The 20,482-nt window shown below is 43.2% G+C and overlaps 1 protein-coding gene across 1 annotated transcript in view; it reads right to left on the minus strand.

The window, feature by feature from the left end:
* Window positions 1-716: 716 nt before the first annotated feature.
* The window catches only part of Cnn3 (calponin 3), a 39,706-nt gene continuing 19,940 nt past the window's right edge, over window positions 717-20,482 (minus strand). The window contains exons 2-7 of the mRNA XM_032897398.1: window positions 8,466-8,587; window positions 8,234-8,300; window positions 6,508-6,645; window positions 6,043-6,159; window positions 3,786-3,932; window positions 717-1,808 (exon numbers count right to left, since the gene is read on the minus strand). Of these exons, the coding sequence (XP_032753289.1) occupies window positions 1,464-1,808; window positions 3,786-3,932; window positions 6,043-6,159; window positions 6,508-6,645; window positions 8,234-8,300; window positions 8,466-8,587 (936 nt within the window). The 3' untranslated portion in view covers window positions 717-1,463. The remainder of the gene's footprint in view (window positions 1,809-3,785; window positions 3,933-6,042; window positions 6,160-6,507; window positions 6,646-8,233; window positions 8,301-8,465; window positions 8,588-20,482) is intronic.

Genomic DNA, 20,482 nt, shown 5'->3' on the forward strand with positions numbered 1-20,482 from the left:
AAGTCTCCTATGGTGACTCACAGGGCACTCCCTGAAGCATCAAAGCCAGCCATCCCAGGAAGAGCGAGCGTCCATTTCTGAGGGTTCAACATCTCGACAAAAACCACCCAAGGCCACCAGTCAGCCCTATCGGAAGAAATCACTGAGACAAGGTCAGAGGGGTGACCGAGCAGCTTCCCTCAGTGGCCGCACTGTCCTTTTCCCACACTAAGTCAAGGCTGATGGCTTCAACTCCCCGAGCTGATCAAACAGCACATCCCACGCAGGGCTTCAGGATCAATTACAACACACTCAGTGCATATTAATATGTAATTCTCTTTCTTTTAAGAGAATTCCAAATTGAATTTCAGATAAGCCCAGGGCAGTCAAGTCATAATAAATCAAGGAGCACGTAATTCTTGGTTGCAATATGCAATGGGTCCTTTTTCTTCTTTTGGTTGTCACTGTTTTGTTTTTGTAGCTTTAAAACAGAGTCTCTGCAGCCCACGCTGACCTCAAACTCACAGAAATCTTCCTGCTTCAGCCTCCCTAGTGCTGGGATCACTGGTGTTAAGTTGTCACCCCCAGCTTAGACTCAGTCTCCACTGAGTGCCACGTTGTACAGATTAATTAACGTCAGAATAGCCTTCTCTTAGTACCCACGGAACAAGGCATCTGGTTTCTGACCTTATTCTGCCTACGTAGAGAACCAGAAAATAACCAGCCCGTGGTTCATATAATGTTCAAAAAAAATATTTATTTATAAAAAATACAATGGGATAAGTTTATGCTGAGAAATGCAGCAATAAATACAGTTGAAGGGAACAGCGACTCTACAGTAATACATTGGCACAAATGAAGTCTGCAGGCACACCACCCACACCTACATGTCTGCGGCCATTTCTGTAGACGCGCCTTTAGAGCGCCACTCGGGAGAGACCTTGTCAGCTTCGGGAAAGAATGAGTACACATGTAATCACGAATCACACTGATCACGACTTTATTTAAAACTTAGCAGACAACACTGCGCAGAAGCATCCACGTGTCAGGTTCTAAAGCTGCATGTTAGATTACTTGGCAAAGACCACACTTAGCAAATCGACTTCTTAGTCTTCCGTGTACAAGCCAGATACATACTAAACTGTAAAAAAGAAAAAAATAGTTTCCTATTGTTTGAAAATACCAGTTTACGAGTAAGTGTAAAAAAATGCATAGATCCTCAACGGAAGAGCTGGCTGCCCTCGCACAGCGCTCCTTCTCACTTCCGACGCGAGTTACTGGTTAGGCTGTAGGCTTCCCTCCTACAGCACTAGAAGGCAATTTAGGGAGGAGGCAGGAAAGGGAGAAAGGAATGTACGTAAGGCATTCTTTAAAGGTACAGTAAGCGTAATAGTGTTTAGGAAGACGAGATAAGAATTACTCAAGGCTAGCTTGGGTCTCACTGGATAAACAATGGACTAAATACTGCACTCCTGTGTGTGACTCTAGTAATCGATGCCCTGGTCGTCACCATACTGGTACTCTCGAGGGTACTCATCTGGGTACTCGCCATGATACTCATCGGGGTATTCTGCCTGGTAATCGCTATCACTGATTTCAGACCCATTTGTTCCCGTGCCCTGGCTTCCGTTGTGAATGACAGGTTCTGTGGGTGCGGCACAGTACTTGGGGTCATACACTTGCCGCCCAAGCCCATACACGCTCATTCCTTTCTGGGAAGCAACTTTGTTGGTGCCCATCTGTAGAGAAATGGTTGAGTTGTCCACCGGCTGTAATGTTAGCTTCTGGTCATAGATGTCTCTTCTGGTACCCGGTGCCGACATCCCAGCCTGATATTAGATCATAATAGTTAGTATGCAAGGTAAGAGGTCAGCGAAGATCTATACTTCTTACTCTGTCTAAATTATCAAACTCACACAGAATGCATTAACACAGCAACTCTCAGTTGGTCTGATGTGGCCCTAACTTACCAAAATATTCTTACACCACTCATTTATTTTTATGATGGGATTCCCTGACTCCTGCACTGTTGAGCGAAGCCTGGCCATCCTTCAAATCTCTGTCCGCTGTAAGATCACTATATGGTATCAAGCAAATTAACTTACCTTGACTTTAACTTCCTATGTGTAATTTAGAGGCACTACAACATTCTACTAAGTGAAGGACAGATACAAAGTGAAACCAAGCCCAGGGCTGGAAGTGACAGCTCTGTGGCTAAGAGCACTTGTCTGTCTGCAGAGGACCCAGGGCCAGTTCCCAGCACCTACACTGTGTAACTCAGGTTCAGGGCACCCCAGGCCATTCCTGACTTCAAGGGTACCAGGCATATACATGGTTCACATACATACAAGCAGGCAAAATAGCCATATACATAAAACCCTACATTTTTTTTTACATATATTGCTGGAAAAGCCCCATATCTGCATACCTAAAAGTTATACATGAACATGGTCTATTGACGACCACCCAGGTCTCCAATTTTAAGAAAGCATTCGTGTCTTTAACAAGAACCATGCTGAGCAGATCTCAGGGACTGAGTCTTCTCAAGAGGCCGTCACAAAGAGCCCTGGCCTCAGACGTTTCCTTTCTTCCTTTCACAGTGCGTAGCTCACACCTCAGTGTCCACTGATGTCAAGCACATACTTTAGATGTGAGTGAGTGAAAGGCAAGCATGAGTGACAGCTAAGAGAATCAACTGCAGGTGACAGGGCGCTCTCCACACGGGGAGTGACAGATGCCACCGTGAAAACAGGAAGGCTTACCAAAACGCAGTCCCACTATTTGTAGATATAAAATCCTGCTGCTTTGAAATAGTTATTGGCATCTCACTGGTTTTACTATTTGTGTGTATGTTGTTTGGGGTGGTGGAGAGGGCACTAGACAGACATGGGTCCAGGGTACAAATGGCAACATCTCTGTGGAGCCGGCACTCTCCTTCCATATTCAAGGCTTCTAGGGGTCAAACTCACATCACCAGATAACCGCCTTTACCCCGGGTCATCTCGTCCACACCCTCATCTACTTAAAACCTGTGACCACTAATCTTGGCTCTCGGGTAGACACACCTGGGAACTGTAAGCTCAGTGAAGGAATGAGCTTTTTCAGATCGGCCTGTGTGCGTGTCTGTGGGGCATTTTCTTGATTGCTAATGGATGCTGGAGGCCCCGGGGCAGGTAGGCCTGGCTGTCTAAGAAAGGTGGCTGAGTAGGTGGGTGACACTCCTCTGTGGTCTCTGCTTCAGCTCCTGACCCAGGTTCCTGCTCTGGCTGCCCCGGAGAATGAACTATGGCATGGAAACGTAAGCAGAATAAACTACCCTTTCCTCCCCATTATCTTAAAAATTATTTAACTAGCATTTCATACAAATTCATTTCTGTTACTCTAATATTTCCAAAGAATTCTGACTAAACAGCTCTTACCAGAAATGCCAAATAATCTTCTACACCCACTTAAATGGGCCCCTTTAAAACCAAAACCAAAACGGGGCAGGGGAGAACCAACTACCCTTTCCTCGGCCTTTGGAGTAGGAACATATATAAACACCGACTTTTTCTTCTGTTAGGCAGAAAGGCCAGCTGTTCTTACTGCCAACCAAAACCATTAGTCACGCTACACGTTGCAGGCCGGAGAAAGAGTCCTTTGATTCTTTCGCTCTCGGCAAAATCTACTTTCCTGAAGACTAAAAGGACTATGGGAAAAGTCCCACTTGCGAGTGTAGCTGTAGGGTCGGTGTAGCTACAGGGTCGGTGCTAACATGGGGCACCCTCTGTGCCCCCTGCGTCAAGCACTGAGAAGGCACGGCTTACCTGGCTGGCTCCTTTGTTGGTGCCCATCTGCAGGCTGATGGTGGTCTGGTCAAAGGGTTTGTCAGTCTGCATTTTGGGGTCATAAAGATGCCTCCGAGTGCCATAGGCTGTCATACCCGCCTGGCTGGCACATTTGTTGGTTCCCATCTTTTAAGTTAAAAGATCAGCATTAATTACCAGAGGTCAGTAACAACATCCGCACAAGAGACTGCTCTGTGTTTCTAGGGAGAGGGAAAGCACAGCGGGGGATGAAGCGCAGAGAGTCTCTCCTGTACACAAAGATCTCCCTTCAACGCCCAGGCACCACAAAAGAAATAAAAAGGAAAAGTAAGGAAAGCCAGGGACTTATAAATTCCTGAGCTGAGGAATTTGCTTAGGCAACTAGGCATGAACTCCCCTCTGTGCTCTGGAAAAGAAACTGTGTGAAAGCTAACCTTAGAAGAAAAATTCCAAGCACTCTTAAATCTAAGAAACCCATAGCACAGTTAGCTGCATGTAAACTTGCAGAAGGAGATGTAGACTTCCCTGATGCTCTTTTCTCTGTAATAGGTACCAGATTAAATACAGCGTATCGTCTTCAGAGAAACCACAGCTAGTGGAGGAGACCAGACAACAAGGCTTCCAACTACACCCAACTACTGCTGCCCCCCAACCTTGTTCCTGTCGGCTGCAAAGTTCACCCTCCAGAACTGCATGGGGGCGAGGGGTGGGGAGGGACTAAGCAGCAACTTACAAAAAGAAATCTTGTACTGTTTGGTGCTTACAACTTTGCGCTGGGCCGAAGCCACAGTTATCTTCAACTGCACGCTCAGAGTTAAAGCAGAAAAGCAAATGCCAGGCACCACCACCATTTTCATGGGGAAAAATACACTTATTTTCTCAACTCTCCGGCCAGAACCAGATCAAGGCAGTAAGAGGAGCATGAAGTGAAATGAAAGAAACAGGTTCCAAGGAATAATTAACGTCTCTCCCTGCTGAGAACTACAGGTCCCAGGAGCACTTGCAGCAGCCTGTGGGTTTCTCCACCAGTGATGGTTTTCTCCTTAAATAGTTTTTGAGACAATCTCTCATAAACGCAGGCTGGCCTTGCACTCCCTAGGTAGTCAAGGATAATCTTAAACTTCTGGTCCTCCACTTCCCAAGAACTGGGGTCACAGGTAGGTGTACATCACCAGGCTCAGGGAACACTTAGAAAAATTTCATTACTAAAATCAAAACCCATACAATAGAAAAGATTCACACAATTCATAACACATCCCCCTCCCCCCCAAAAAAGGAGATGGGGGGAAAAGTCACTGCAACATTAACCTTTGTATAACAACTACAACTAGAGAGTGCAACAGACATCTGTGAATACCCTGGGGTTTTAGTGTGTATGTGTCCCTGTGTATGTCCAGAGCCATACGCACACATAGAAACCCACATTTTACAAAAAGACACACACGCCTCTTTAAAAGTTAACAGTATTTTATAACTGTCTCTTAACCTATCTTTTCAAACACCAGTTTAAACACTGTTTAGGCTGCATGCTCCAACTCGCAGGGAGTTCTAACTTACTAACTTTGGACTCTTTCCAATTTCCCACCATTTATACAATGTGTACTTTTTAAAATTAAAGCCACCTGACAGAGACCCAGTCAAGAGGTCCGTGACACCATCAAGGAGGTCCTGAGCACTGACACAGCCTGGCTGTGTTTTGGTGGCGCTCTCCAGGGAGACCGTAAAAGTCACCTTAACCAAGTGCTTCCCAAGTCAGCAAGGCTGACACAGCACCACACAGCGCCAGTACATAATGACTTCAGCATGCTGGCCTTTTATACATTGCTTCCCTTGGTCAGTAACACCTAAGCATTTATAAATTTATAAACTTAATTTCCTAGAGAAACAATGGTCAAGCTGGATGACATAACTGAAGATTTTTTAAAACATCATCATTTTCTATTATTTAATTTTCATCTGTTGAGACAAGGTCATTCTGTAGACCAGGCTGGCCTTGAACTCACATGTAGCCCAGGATGGCTTCAAACTCAGAGCAGTCCTTCTACCTTAGCTTGCTAAGTGCTGGGATTATTAGTGTACCATGCCGTGTGCCCTATGAGCCTTATAGAGGCAAAAACTATGAATTCCATGTATATATCAAGCTATCTAAATTATGGAACGTCCATGCATATTTTACTAATGAGAGGCATAGCATTTTGTGTGACAGTAAGTCATGACAGTCTGCAGATGCATGAAGAAAGGACACCACACCACTTACCTGTAAACCAATTACACTTTGGCCAGCCTTTAGCTTGCCTTCATCGAAGCGTCGTGTCTGTTTTTCTGCGTACTTAACGCCGATGTCAATGGTTGTATGGAATCCTTTTGTTTTCGCCTAGACAGAAACACATTCACCGTCTGAGCTGGAGCAGAGATTTCTCTGAAGAGAAAACAGTGAAGAACTAATGCCCACAGACAGGCTTCTCGGTGGTGAGCTCATGTCATACCAGAGGTAGAAAACACACTCAGGCCTCTTCAATAACACTGTACCCTCTGAAAGGTGAGGGCTCTAATTAACCTATCTAGCCCAAGCTGATGTCAGCAGCCTCTTCACAAAGCTAGCAATTACGGAGGACACAGGAGGCCCCTCCCCACCCGGTCCCTGCATCCCTGGGAGAACAGTGATGTCATTCATCACCATGGGCAGGAAAGTTCCTTTAATGAGTGAAGAGAGGTTACCTACCAGACCTGCTAGAGCCACCAGCGTAGTCTGAACTTGGGTCATGTTGCCATTCTCAAAAAGGTCATTTGCCTCAAATATGTCATGGGGCTTCATACCGTAAGCCTGGATGGCTTTAATAAAGTTGCCGATGTTCTCCAACTGTAAACAGAAAGTCACATAAGGTTTGAAACTAAATACGGACATGCCGAGATTCTTCAGTCTGGGTGACTGGTGACAAGACACCAGACAGAGTGAGGACTCTATCCCATACACAGTAAGTGTGCAACTTGAAAAGGGCTAATAGAACAGTCTTTTAAAGTTGGTTCTTTTTTGCTGTTCTTCTTTTGAGACAGAATCTCATATTAACCTATATAAAACTGGTTGTAAAGCCAACAAGGGCCTTGGATTTCTGATCCTCTTTGCCAAGACTCAGCCTGCAGACCTGGCGCTGTAATTACAGATGAGTACTACCCTCCCTATGAATGCTGTGCTGGGGATCTAACCCAGGACTTCATGTATGCACTCTGCAAACTGGGACCGCAGGGCAGAACTGGCCATGTGTATATGTGTGTGTGATATGCATTTATGTGTAGGGGTGCATGTATTTAGTTGTAGGTGCATGAGCGTGCATGCATGAGTGCGTGTACACATGTCCAGGCTAAAGGTTGACATTTGGTATTTCCATCCATCATCCTCTGCGGAGGCAGGGAGAGTCTCTGGTACACCCAGGACTCACCTAGTTAGCTTAGCCAGTCTAGCTAGCCAGCTTGTCCTAGCAATTCCCTGTGTCTAACTCCCACACAACTGGGATTATGGTCCGCCCAGCTTTTACAGGGTTCTGAACTGTAGTCCTCAGGGATGGGTGGCAAGCTCTTTGTACATTTACTCCCTGGGCCCATTATCCTTGCATGAATTAAGAACTCTACACCAGTGCTCTCTAGGCCTGGACTTCTCTTGCCAAAACTTACACACATACATTAACGGCTTACTGTGCGTTTTCAGTTTCAGAGTTAGCTGGTTGATGAACGGTCCCCATCTCCCGAACACAGTTAAGACCAATCACTAGTCATGTTGATGTTACTTCACTGATGAAAAGAAGCTGTGCTACACTATTCCACCATGAACCGAGTCAGCGAATTAACACCTTGCCCTCCCCACTTTAGCCTTGTGGTCCATGGGTGTTTGTGTAAGTTTATCAAACCCTTCAAAGTAGACTGACTAAATGTAAAATCATCCAAAACTAAATATTAACAAGGCCGGCTCAATCAGCAACAATGGCAAAAACAAATCTAGCCATGTGCACAACTTTCTGTACACACACACACACACACACACACACACACACACACACACGCACACACACACACACACACACACACACACACACACGCACACACACACAAACTGCAAACAAAAGTTTTGACTTTTTTTTCTTTACCAAATAAAAAGAAACCAACTGGAGTAGTGCCACACAGAGTTAATCACATACAGTGCAGTCTGTAAGACTAGGCCTAGAGAGGCAGAGGCAGGAATGGTCCAAGTTCTGGATGGCCATCATGGAGTGTTTAATGAATGTGAGGCCAGCCTGGGCTACAACATGAAACCCTTATCTCAAACAAGAGAAGGAACGGAGAAAAGAGAGGGAGGGAGGAAGGGAAGGGGAGGGAGGAAGGGAAGGGGAGGGAGGAAGGGAAGGGGAGCGAGAGAGGGAAAGGGGTGGACAGGAGGTTGCCTGTTTGACAATTACCTGCGGCCAGTTTAGTGAGGACTCGTTGACTTTCTTCACAGAGCCTGGCTGTAGCTTGTTTATGAGTCTAAAAACAGAATTACAATGACACTTTATGGACCAAAAGCAAGGGCCAGAATATTAAGCTGATTCCCCGGCCCGGCTGTCAGGAAGGGAGGGCATCACACAGTGGTACAGTATCAGGGACCAGAATGAAGGGGGAGGCCTGGGGGGGGGGCGCTCGGCCACTCACTCGCAGAGGATGATGCCGTCCTTCAGGCCCAGCTGGAAGTTGGTCCCAATGCCCATGCCTGTCACCTCTTCTATCCAGTTGCGCAGATCCTCCTCGGCCTGCTGGTCATACTTGGATGCGATCTGAAATACAAGTTCCGGAACTTCAGAGGGACTCAGTAACTCGCGGGGACGCCCACCACTGGCTCACCAAGTCCCCCACTTCTAAGCCCCAGCTGTGACAGGTAGCTCCCCCCACGCAGGAGCGCTTGCTGGCGACCTTACCCAGCTGTTGCAGCTGCAGGAACCACACACGGACCGTGGGTGAAGGCAGGGTCAGGTAAGGAGCGTGAAGAGAGAAGCCGGACCAAGGAGAGAACAATACAAGATGAAGCCCCAGTCGTGCATGACGCAACGGACAGGATTTAGTTGCAATACGCCAGCCATCAGCTGGACCTTTAACTTTTAAAGACTGAGTCATGAATCACCACATTCCAAAGAAGGATGGGGAGATTCCGACACATGGGACTACTTAACACAGTATCTCAGCTATCTGGAACATACCATTCCAGGAGTTCCCAAAGTTCTGGGATCTGCCTTGTATTACATGTTACACTGCACGTGCGTGTGCGGGCACATCAGCACACATTTTAAAAACAGTGCTCAGGACTTAAAAACCACTACCACTGAATTTCACAAGACCATAAACCTAAGCCTTTTCTTTCTCTTTTTCTCTCTCTTTTTTTTTTTTTTTTTTTTGGAGATTTCTTTCTTTATGTCTCTGGGTGTTTTGCTTGTACGCATGTCTGTGCTCCATGCAGAAGACCAGAAGAAAGTATCAGTCAGATTCTATCAAGGGAGTGGCACCCTATATTTCAGTTTCGTCTTTTGAGACAGGGTTTCTTTGTGTATCCCTGGCCTTCCTGGAATTCACTCTGTGGACCAGGCTGGCCTTGAACTCATAGAGATCCGCTTACCTCTATCTCGGGAGTGCTGGGATTAAAGGCCTGAGCCACCTAAACTTTTTTTTAAAAAGTGAAAAATTTTAAAACACCATGCAGCACACCTTTAATCCCAGCTCTCGGGAGGCGGAGGAGGTGGGTCTTGGAGACCTAGGCCAGTCTGGGCTACAGAGTGAGTTCTAGAACAGCAGGAGCTACACAGCAGACACTGTCTCAAAAAAGGAGGGTGGGGTGGGGGAGGGGAAGCAGCGGTGGCAGTGGAAGCAGCTGGAAACAAGACAAGATCATATACTCTTGTCTCTTCATTCAGCACAGGTGAAAATGCCAAGCAAACACACTTAGGCAGAGCCCAGGGGCTAGACAGGAGCTTGGGCATCAATTACTACGCTGTCAAAAATGGAAATGAACAGTGCGGGTGTTTGCTGGCCATAAAACACAATTAGGCTTAATTACTGAGCAGTGCACACCACTACATGGCTCAGGAGGAGGTCCTTGGAGTTCAGGTCTAACTAGCCAGGCAGGAGACACGCACAGCTATGTAGGACTTGAGGCTGCATGTGTGTCCTTTCTAAGACAGAACCGTGCATCAGCAGGGCCAGGGGACAGGGGAGAAGATGGCTAGGTTATGTCTAACAATGAAGGTCAGCACTGAATCTTAAACAGAAATGGGCTCAAGGGACCACACCTGACTGTGGTTCCTCTTCAACAGATAGGACATGGCGGCTTTTCAGTTTTTACTCCAAGTTGGGAAAGATGTCATTTCTCATGTCAAATAAATAAAAGCGTCACATCCTCCTCTTGTAGACTCATGAAAGCTTTCAGAGAGTCCCAGAATGGCTGACTGTGGCAGGTGTCTCCCCTCCCCCATTACTCCGCTGAAGTAAACAAGATTTCAGGGATTACTGTGTCCCCTTCACACTCCATTACCCTTAATTAGAGAAAGGGGATTGGATAATGGATAATTTACTTCAACTGTGTGTTTGCTTAACCAGGATTACAAAAGGAAACCTAACAGGTTTCTATTGTAAGACAGCACTGCAGAGTTTCGAGGATCAAATCCAGCCTGGAGGCTAGTTCATATTATAATATAAGATCTACTTCCTGTGCAACAAGGCTCCTGCCTTTGTCCTCCCTCAGTCCTTGAGATCTCCTTTTACTCCTCGCCAGCTCAGGTAACACTGGGAAGGGGGAGGTACGGATAGTAAAGAGTCTGCCTGAGATTCACCTTGTCAGTGAGGGACAGGTAAGCAGCAGCTACGCTCCTACTCCAGATTGTCGCTGGTGGATAATTTGTCTCCAACACGACAAACAGATCCATTTTTGTAGGACACTTCTCTGCTGTAGCTGCCTTCACTAGGAGCCTAACTTCTGATCCAGTCAGTTCCTGTCTGCACAACAGCGAGACGGACTTCAACAAGTTCACTAAGTTCCTTCTGGTTGTCTGCACAACTAGAATCTCCAAGAACTGCAGACACAGGGCTGGAGAGATGGCTCAGTGGTTAAAAGCACTGGCTGCTCTTCCAGAGGTCCTGAGTTCAAATCCCAGCAACCACATGGTGGCTCACAACCATCTGTAATGAGATCTGATGTCCTCTTCTGGTGTGTCTGAAGACAGTGACTATGTACGCACATGCATAAAATAAATTAAAAAAAAAAAAAAAAGAACCACAGACACATGGCGGCACAGACATACACTTGGGTAAAACACTCATATACATTAAAAAATAAATAAATCTAAAAACAAAAAAAGTGTTGCAAAGTTGTATTCCCAGCACAGGAAGAGAGGCGAGTGGAGTCATGTGACGTAAAGCCAATGAGCTACACAGTGGGATGCAGGTGGAAAATATCCTCTTGCTTTTTCAAATGAAGAGATGAAACTATTTCAGGGACTGTTCTTTGTGATAAGATGGTGGTGATGGCTTTTTAAAAATAATCTTGTGGGGTTGGGGATTTAGCTCAGTGGTAGAGCGCTTGCCTAGGAAGCGCAAGGCCCTGGGTTCGGTCCCCAACTCAAAAAAAAAAAAAAGAACCAAAAAAAAAAAAAAAAATAATCTTGTATTAGTATGTGTGTGCTTGTATGATGTAAAGGGAGTAGTCAGAGAACAATTCAGATTTGGTTCTCTCCTTCCACCTTGGTTTTGAGGCAGGGTCTCTCTTGTCTCTATAGATAGTATATAGGTCAAATGGAGATGTCCTCTAACAGAGGGACAGTCTCACCTACATACCACAGAATATTTTTAAAAGCCCAGCAGCAGGTATGGGATACCCCCCAAACATTATAGGCTACTGCCAGTATTTTTGGCTACCCCCAGAATTTGATGCTAAGCCCTAAAGACACCACATATACTTGAGTCATAGAACATGGAGGAATCAACCTGCTACTGACGGGAAGTCAGTCTTCTACTGGGAGAGAAAAGCAAACAACAGCTGTGAACCTTGAAAGCTATTACCAACCAGTCTGGCAAGATATGGCCAAGGGTGAATAGAGGAACAGAGGCTGTAGATAACCAATCTCTCTGATTGGACTTGAGGCTCACTCCTTACTCACGTTACTCATGAGTTGTGTTGATCGGGCCAAAAACCCACGCTGCCTAAGTCAGAGAGAAGAACCCCCCACTCTTACTCTGCTAAATGGACACAGTAATAAGCTGCACCCTAAGTTCCCAATAACACAGATTAATGCACCTTCCCACCCTTGGAGATGCTTGTTTTTGTGCTTAATACAGAGACCCACAACTGGTCAACATGCACAGAACAAGGGGTAAGTTGTAGAAGCAGAGGTAAGGAGACTCCCGCAGCAAAGCAGCTGCCTGGCATGACAGGGCTGTTGGGCACATGAACTCAGGTGTCAGCACGTGCTCAAGACTTGCCCAAGATCAAAACAGCCAAAATCCCAGCACGGAAGTGTTGTGGTTTGCCTTGGGGTTTTCTCTGAATTTGTTAAATAAAGGCAAGAGCGTGAGATTTGGGCAGAGGTAGGAGTTGGGAGTGAGAGGGGGATTAGATTCAGAGGTTAGGTTGACAGTTGACAGTTGGAGACAGTTGAGCGAGTGGAACCTGAGGAGGGGGGGTGAGGATTGACAGTAGAGGGAGGAGGGGTGAGAGAAGGAAGCCAGGAGGAAGAGAGAGGAGTTGGAGAGACGATGGGGAACTGAGAGGAGTTAGAGGTACCAGGGGGGAGAAGAAGCTGGAGACTTGGTAAATAAAAGGTGCAGGGATGAGTAATTTGGGAACTGGGATTAGGACAGTGTAATGTGGATCTGCCAAATCTAGACGCTGGATTGCTTTAATGCTAAATGAGTGTGTTTTTTTTAAGAAAGAGTCTCAATTTAAGTAAGTGTGGCTGGGCTGAGTTTATGCCAAGATATCCAGCAGATATCTGGGGCACTAGCAGGGTAAAAACACCAGTTGTATGCTCTTTTGTGTAAGAGTCTCAGTATAAGAAAGTGTGTGGCTGGGTTGTGTTTCTGCCAAGATATCCAGAAGATATCTGGGGAAGCGAGGTGTGGAACCCTAGCAGGGAAAAACACCCTGAGGGAAAACATTCCACCCCCGGTTTTCGTTTATACATTTTTACTTTTACTTTATTTTTATTCATTTACGACAACATATGGCGCCCAACTAAACCATTAGAACTCAACTAACCTGAGATAAAAGTTTACTTCCCTCTCAACCCCAGAATAGGCAGGAGTACTAGTGGATTGGGAATTGACTGGGTCTGGAGGGTCTACGAAGAATCGAGAGGACTGCACGTATTCTGAAGCAGAGGGAGAAAAGGTACAAGGGGCTTCAGATCAGATACTACTTTGATGTAAGAGAGATATATAACTTTATGATACTTAAAGATGAGAAACATAATGAATATCTTTTGGGCCTTATGGAATGATATTTTGAATGGTCTGACAGTTGAGAATTTTGAGGAAAAAGACACTTTATCATTTACCAGTATTGCAATATTCATTCTTCTGATTTACTATATCTTCTCAAAAGACAGGGCCCTAAATAACAAATTTCTAGCTTTAGAACAGAAGATACAGGTAATTATGGAACAACATGAACGACAGAAAGAGAAAATTAAATCTTGGCAATGTAGCCTAGAAGGAACACTAGAATTGAAGACACAGAAAATTATAGATCAGAATAAGAGACAGAAAGATGAAAATGAAAGTGATAGACAGAAACTAGGAAGGATGTTAGAACAGAACATACAACAGCACACAGCCCTAAATAGCAAATTTCTAGCCTTAGAACAGAAGATACAGGTAATTATGGAACAACATGAACAACAGAAAGAGAAAATTAAATCTTGGCAATATAGCCTAGAAGGAACACTAGAATTGAAGACACAGAAAATTATAGATCAGAATAAGAGACAGAAAGATGAAAATGAAAGTGATAGACAGAAACTAGAAAGGATGTTAGAACAGAACATACAACAGCTCACAGATCATACTGAACAGCAGAGAGAAAGTAATGAGGTTTGGAAGCAAGACTTAGAGAATAACTTTTTAAAATTAATCAATCAAAAGATAATGGATAACAAATTATTAGAAGTACAATATAAAGAAAAATTCAAAGTGTGGAAGCAAAACCTTGAACAGAGAATTCAGGAACTCAAAGAACAGGGGGAAAGACAGAAAGAGAAATATGAAGCACGGATACAGACTTTAAGAGAGGAATTTAAAATTACAACTAAAGAAAAAACTCAGGTAGAGACAGAAGATAAAATTAAGGAAAGCCAACCTAAGGTTTTTAGAAACAAAACTTTAGTCAATCCAGTTAGGGTGCAACAAAGGCCTCAAACGATGAACATCCACAGGGTTATGAAGAATTTGAATGGCAACCCATGGATGTATTAGAATTAAGGAAATTTAAGGAAAGTGTAACTAATTTTGGAATGCATTCGCCATTTGTAAAACAAATCTTAATTTCTTGGGCTATTAAAAATAGAGTAATCCACCAAGACTGGAAAGATATGGTAAGAGTAATTCTAGAGCCTGCTGAAAATTTGCAATGGATTTCATGGTGGAGAGAAGAAGTGAGGGAGATAGCAAGACAAAATAGAGCTAGGGGCAGAGAGATTTCCACAGATCAACTGCTTGGTGAAGGCCGCTTTGCTGAAGTAGAGGTGCAGGCTATATATGACGAAGAAACTCTGTCATGGTGTCGGTTGTCAGCCTTAAAGGCCTGGGACAAAGTCGCCGAATCAGGGAAAAGACTTGAAACATTCACTCCAAGTCATACAAGGTCCTAAAGAAACCTTCCTGACTTTTTACAAAGGCTTACCTCAGCTGTGGAAAGGAGTGTATCAGATTCAGCGGCAAGAAAGGCGATAATTGAGTCTTTAGCCTTTGAAAATGCAAATACCAAATGCAGGGAAGTAATTAGACCACTAAAGGCAAGGTCCGCACCAATAGATGAGTGGATTAGATATACAGCTGATGTTGGATCTTGTTCTCCTGATACTACTTTGATAGGAGAAGCTGCCACTGGACAGCTAGAGATGACCCAAGATTTCAAATGTTTTAATTGTGGTGAGCAGGGCCATCTCAGATATTACTGTAATAAAACCAAAGTGATACAAAAGGGGACTGTGCCTCCTAGAATGTGTCAAAGATGTGGCAGATATGGACATTTGACTAGGAAGTGTACAGCAACAACAGACAGATGGGACCGCATCCTGAAAAAAACTCCCAAGGGGGCCTCAGAGCCCCAATACCAGGCAGGGAGAGTTCTCCTCCTCAGAACGATTAAACAACAAGACTTCAAAACGAATATTTTGGCTAACGTCTATAGAGGACCAAAGGCCAAAACTAAAAATACTGGTAGATAATATCGAAATTGAAGGAATGGTTGACACTGGAGCAGATGTTACCATCATCTCTCCAAAATCTTGGCCCATTAGTTGGCCACTTCAAGGAGTGGATATGCAGTTTCAAGGTGTTGGCACTTTATCCCAAATAAAACAAAGCATCAGGTGGCTTAAATGTATAGGACCAGAAGGTCAGGTAGGAAAATTAAGGCCATACGTGGCTGATATAGCCATTAATTTATGGGGAAGAGATCTACTACAGCAGTGGAAAACTCAAATTAATATCCCCTCAGTTTCAGGTTCTGGCCCTAAAATTCATCAGACTCCTAATAAAAACTTTAAATTAGTCAGGGAATGTTATCAAGGACAGTTAGAGACTGTCCAAGCTGTCCATAAGCAAGATACAGCAGAGGCTGACAATTTAGTGCTACCCCAAGGAGCCACTGCTGTTAAAACAACAACAGCCTTGCCACTAAGGTGGCTGACTGACCAACCCATCTGGATTGATCAGTGGTCCATGACAAAAAAAAAACTACAGGCATTAGAGCAGCTAGTCCAGGAGCAGCTGGAGGCTCAGCATATAGAGGAGTCCACCAGCCCTTGGAATTCTCAGTATTTGTCATTAAAAAACAGTCTGGCAAATGGAGGTATTGACAGATCTCAGAGCAATTAATAAGATTATTCAGCCGATGGGTTCCATGCAGCCTGGGATCCCACTGCCTTCTTTGTTGCCTAGGAGTGGCCTATTATAGTGATTGACTTAAAAGATTGCTTTTTCACTATTCCTCTACATGAAGGCGATAAGGAAAGGTTTGCCTTATCGGAGCCTAACCTTAATAAAGGTTGCCCAATAAAAAGATATCAATGGAAAGTCCTTCCACAAGTAATGTTAAATATCTTAACTTTTTGTCAATATTTTGTACATCAGCAATTAGATATAATTTGCAATTAATTGCCTCAAGGTATTCTTTATCATTACATGGATGACATTTTATTGTCTGATTCAGATATAAATATCCTGGAAAGAATGTTTGATGAAGTAAAAAAAACATTACCATGCTGGGGATTACGAATCGCCCCTGAGAAAATACAAAGAGGGGATTCTATTAATTATCTAGGGTATAAAATAAGTGTACAAAGAATTAGGCCACAAAAGGTGCAAATCAAAAGAAGCAAATTAAGGACACTTAATGATTTTCAGAAACTACTTGGAGACATTAACTGGTTGAGGCCTGTGATTGGCTTGACCACTCAAGAGTTGAGCAATTTATTTCAAACACTACAAGGCGATAAAGAACTAAATAGCCCAAGGAAACTATCAGCTGAGGCTGAGAAAGAGCTAGCTTTGGTAGAAAGGAAACTGCAGGACGCACATCTGGATCGTATTGATCCAAAAATGGCCTGCATATTAGTGATCTTGCCCTCTACTCATTTCCCTACAGGAATTCTCATGCAAAGGGAAGATTATATCTTAGAATGGATATTTTTAGCACATAAACAGTGTAAGAAACTGAAAACCTACATTGAGAAGGTCTCTGAATTGATACTTAAAGGAAAATTGAGACTTCGACAATTAGTTGGAATGGATCCGGCTGAAATTGTGGTACCTTTTACTAATGCAGAAATTAACTCTTTTTTTGTACAAAATGAACATTGGCAAAGATCATGCATTAACTTCTTAGGAGACATTAACAACAAATACCCTAAAAGCAAAAGACTTCAGTTCATAAAACGAACTAACTGGATCCTCCCTCGTATAGTAAAGGGAACTCCAATATCTGGAGCCCCTACATTTTACACTGATGCCAGTAAGTCAGGGAAGGCAGGATATAAATCGGAAAATGTAAACAAGGTGACTGAGAGTCCCTATAAGTCAGTTCAAAAATCTGAACTGTATGCAATACTCATGGTGTTGTCAGATTTTGAGAGCCTCTTAATATAGTAACTGACTCTCAATATGCAGAAAGGGTTGTTTTGCACATAGAGACTGCTGAACTTATTCAGGATGATTCGAATTGACATCACTATTTATTCAGCTACAACAAAAAATCAGAAATAGGAGTTACCCACTATATATAACACACATAAGATCCCATACAGGTCTGCCAGGCCCTCTGACACAAAGGTAATAATGAAATTGACCAGCTACTGATAGGAAGTGTACTAGATGCTTCAGAATTTCATAAAAAAAACACCATGTTAACAGCAAAGGCTTAAAGAAATAATTTTCTATCATTGGGCAACAAGCCAAAGAGATTGTGGGGCAATTTCCTACTTGCTCGTTATATAATCAACCTCCATTGCCTACAGGAACTACCCCTAGGGGTACCGAAAAAAATGAAATTTGGCAAATGGATGTTCTCCATTTTACAGAGTTTGGTAAGCTGAAATACATACATCATACTATAGATACATATTCAGGATTTCAATGGGCAACTGCCTTAACGTAAGAAAAGGCCGATTCTGTAATTACACATTTGTTAGAAGTTATGGCTATAATGGGAATACCCATACAAATTAAAACGGACAATGGTCCAGCATATATCTCTAACAAGATTAAGCGCTTCTTTGACTATTATAATATAAAACATGTTACAGGTATACCACACAATCCTACAGGACAAGCGATTGTGGAGAGATCTAATCGAAGTCTAAAGGAGATGCTTAACAGGCAAAAAGGGTCAACAAAAACTCCCAGAGATAGGCTACATAGTGCTTTATTAACCTTAAACTTTTTTAAATGCTGATGAACAAAACAGCACAGCTGCTGAAAGACACTGGATTGTGGAAAAGACTACTGAACTAAACCAGCCTGCTTATATTAAGGATATTCTGACGTCAGAATGGAAAATGGGAAATGTGTTACGCTGGGGAAGGGGTTATGCCTATGTTTCTACAGGAGAAGAAAAGCTGTGGGTTCCTTCCAAGCTGATAAAAATCAGAAATGACAGGGGGAGACCTCCTGAAGTCCTTGGCAACACAGAAGAAAAAGGAGACTAATACGATCAACAAATAGGTGATGTATATATGAGGTTGTTTAGGTCTCCGTGTATGAACTGGCTGAGACTGAAATGTCTATAAACAGCCAGTGATATTTTGAGTGCAAATTCCTCATAACTTGTGTCGTATGTATTACAAAATTATGTTCTGGTTTGATTATATGATTAACCTAACCTGAAAAAAAGGTAGTCATTTTTTTTTTTTTGATCTTTATTTACTAAACTGTGCACCCTGCTTATCCCATTTGAAAATGCTTATAGAACTATATAATGCTTGTAAAGTTTTGTGTGCTGCAGGATGAAGGAAGAAAAGATAGCTCTGAAATGATACACACTCTGGGATGCTGAGATTCCGGGACTTTCCAGTCCAACTTCGTGTTTGATTCTCCCTTAATTACACTGAAGATGCTTGATTTAAAGGCCTGCTTTCAGAACTTTCCCAGAATGGACATCTTACTTATCCAGCCCTTCAGACTGTCATAGTCAAGATGTCAGCTAAGCGATGAACTTTCTCAGCACAGAATGACTGGCAGGCAAATCCCGGCTAGCTCTACTTCGACAAAGCCAACTTTTCCTAATACCCCTTGGGCCCCAGAAGGGAATTCTTCGCCCCAATCCAGCTAGAAGCAGACAAGGAAGATCGTCGTCCCATTTCCTTATGTTGGGGTGGATGGTTCTGTTTATTTTAAGAACTGTGGATAAGTTTTCTTTTAAGGGATACAATACAAATGTAGCTTTGGGCAGGGGAAACTAGAGAATGTAAACTCAGGGATTGCTACTTTTCCTTTCCTTTTTTGTATCCTTCTTAGATATAGTAATACATAGAAATTAGAGAAATAGACAAACAGATAGATTGGCAAACTTACTCTTAAACAAAATTTTACAGCTATATTTTACATTGATAGAAATGTTTGTAATTGATACAAAGTTGAAGCTGTAATCTTTTCATTGGTATAGAATGCATTTTACACAAATGCGAGGTTTTCAATGGTATACTTTCTTGTTGATTTATAATTGAGATTAATATTGCTACTTTAACATGGGCATTGTGCCTCCACTATGCATCTAAGAATACAAGTCTTAGACCCGGTCCTATAACTGCTGTTATACATTATTTTTAGTTGATTAACCAGTACCAGCTAAGGGTCAGATGGCAAGGTTATGGTTCTAAGTCAGTTTAGATGGGTTTTGTAAACACTTCGATTAGAGAGGGCCAACGGTACTCTATGCTTAACAGTTCAGAAACGCCTATGTAGATAGGAAATCTTCAAGGGCATCAGAAGTCCAAAGAATAACCTGTTTATGGACATTTCTTCATCTAGATCATTTTACTAGAGACTTGTCTGCCCCTGACAGGGCCCCTTAGACTCGAAGAAGAACTTGAGCATCAATGGAGTTGCTCAAATCGCGGTAACGCAGCCACTGAGCAAATTGCTTCAATTCATCTACAGACAAGACACTGTCCAGAAAGGGACAAATTATGCAGAATAGTCGACTGATAATCTCTGCCGAGGCAGGGTGATCAGCCCTTCAGAATCTGCATTGATAAGGTCTGTCAGATGATCCTGGGCCAGAAGGCTGAAGACTGATGCTCCAGCATATTAAGGAATAAGGGGACTATCCATGTGATCAGCAGTCTTTATAAAATTGGCTAAGCTTGGAAGCCATGTTTTGTGCTTCCTATGTTTTCAGGTAATATTAATCATTCTTGGATTTCTGATGTGGTTGGAGACTAGTAGTCTCATAGACAACCCGAATGGTTTAGTATTGAGAAAGATGATAAATCTGTTAGAGTAGTTTTAGGGTGGCATAGGATCTATAACCAGGATATAGTCAAGTATAGTTTTTAGTATAGATGACATGGTTAATGAACAAAATTGATGGACTGGGTGATCAGCGTATTGTTGGTTTTATAAATTGCAGAATGGTAATAATGATGCTTAGTTCACCTATGTATAGGAAAAAGTTTTTTAACTGGACAAAAAGGGGGAAATGTTGTGGTTTGCCTTGCCAAGATGTGGTGTGGATAACATGGTTGGTGAACAGAGTTGGTGGACTGGGTGATCAGCATATTGTTGGTTTTATAAATTGCAGAATGGTAATAATGATGCTTAGTTCACCTATGTATAGGAAAAAGTTTTTTAACTGGAAAAAAAGGGGGAAATGTTGTGGTTTGCCTTGGGGTTTTCTCTGAATTTGTTAAATAAAGGCAAGAGCGTGAGATTTGGGCAGAGGTAGGAGTTGGGAGTGAGAGGGGGATTAGATT

This window comes from Rattus rattus, chromosome 3, assembly GCF_011064425.1.
Source record: "Rattus rattus isolate New Zealand chromosome 3, Rrattus_CSIRO_v1, whole genome shotgun sequence".
NCBI classification, from domain to species: Eukaryota; Metazoa; Chordata; class Mammalia; order Rodentia; family Muridae; genus Rattus; species Rattus rattus.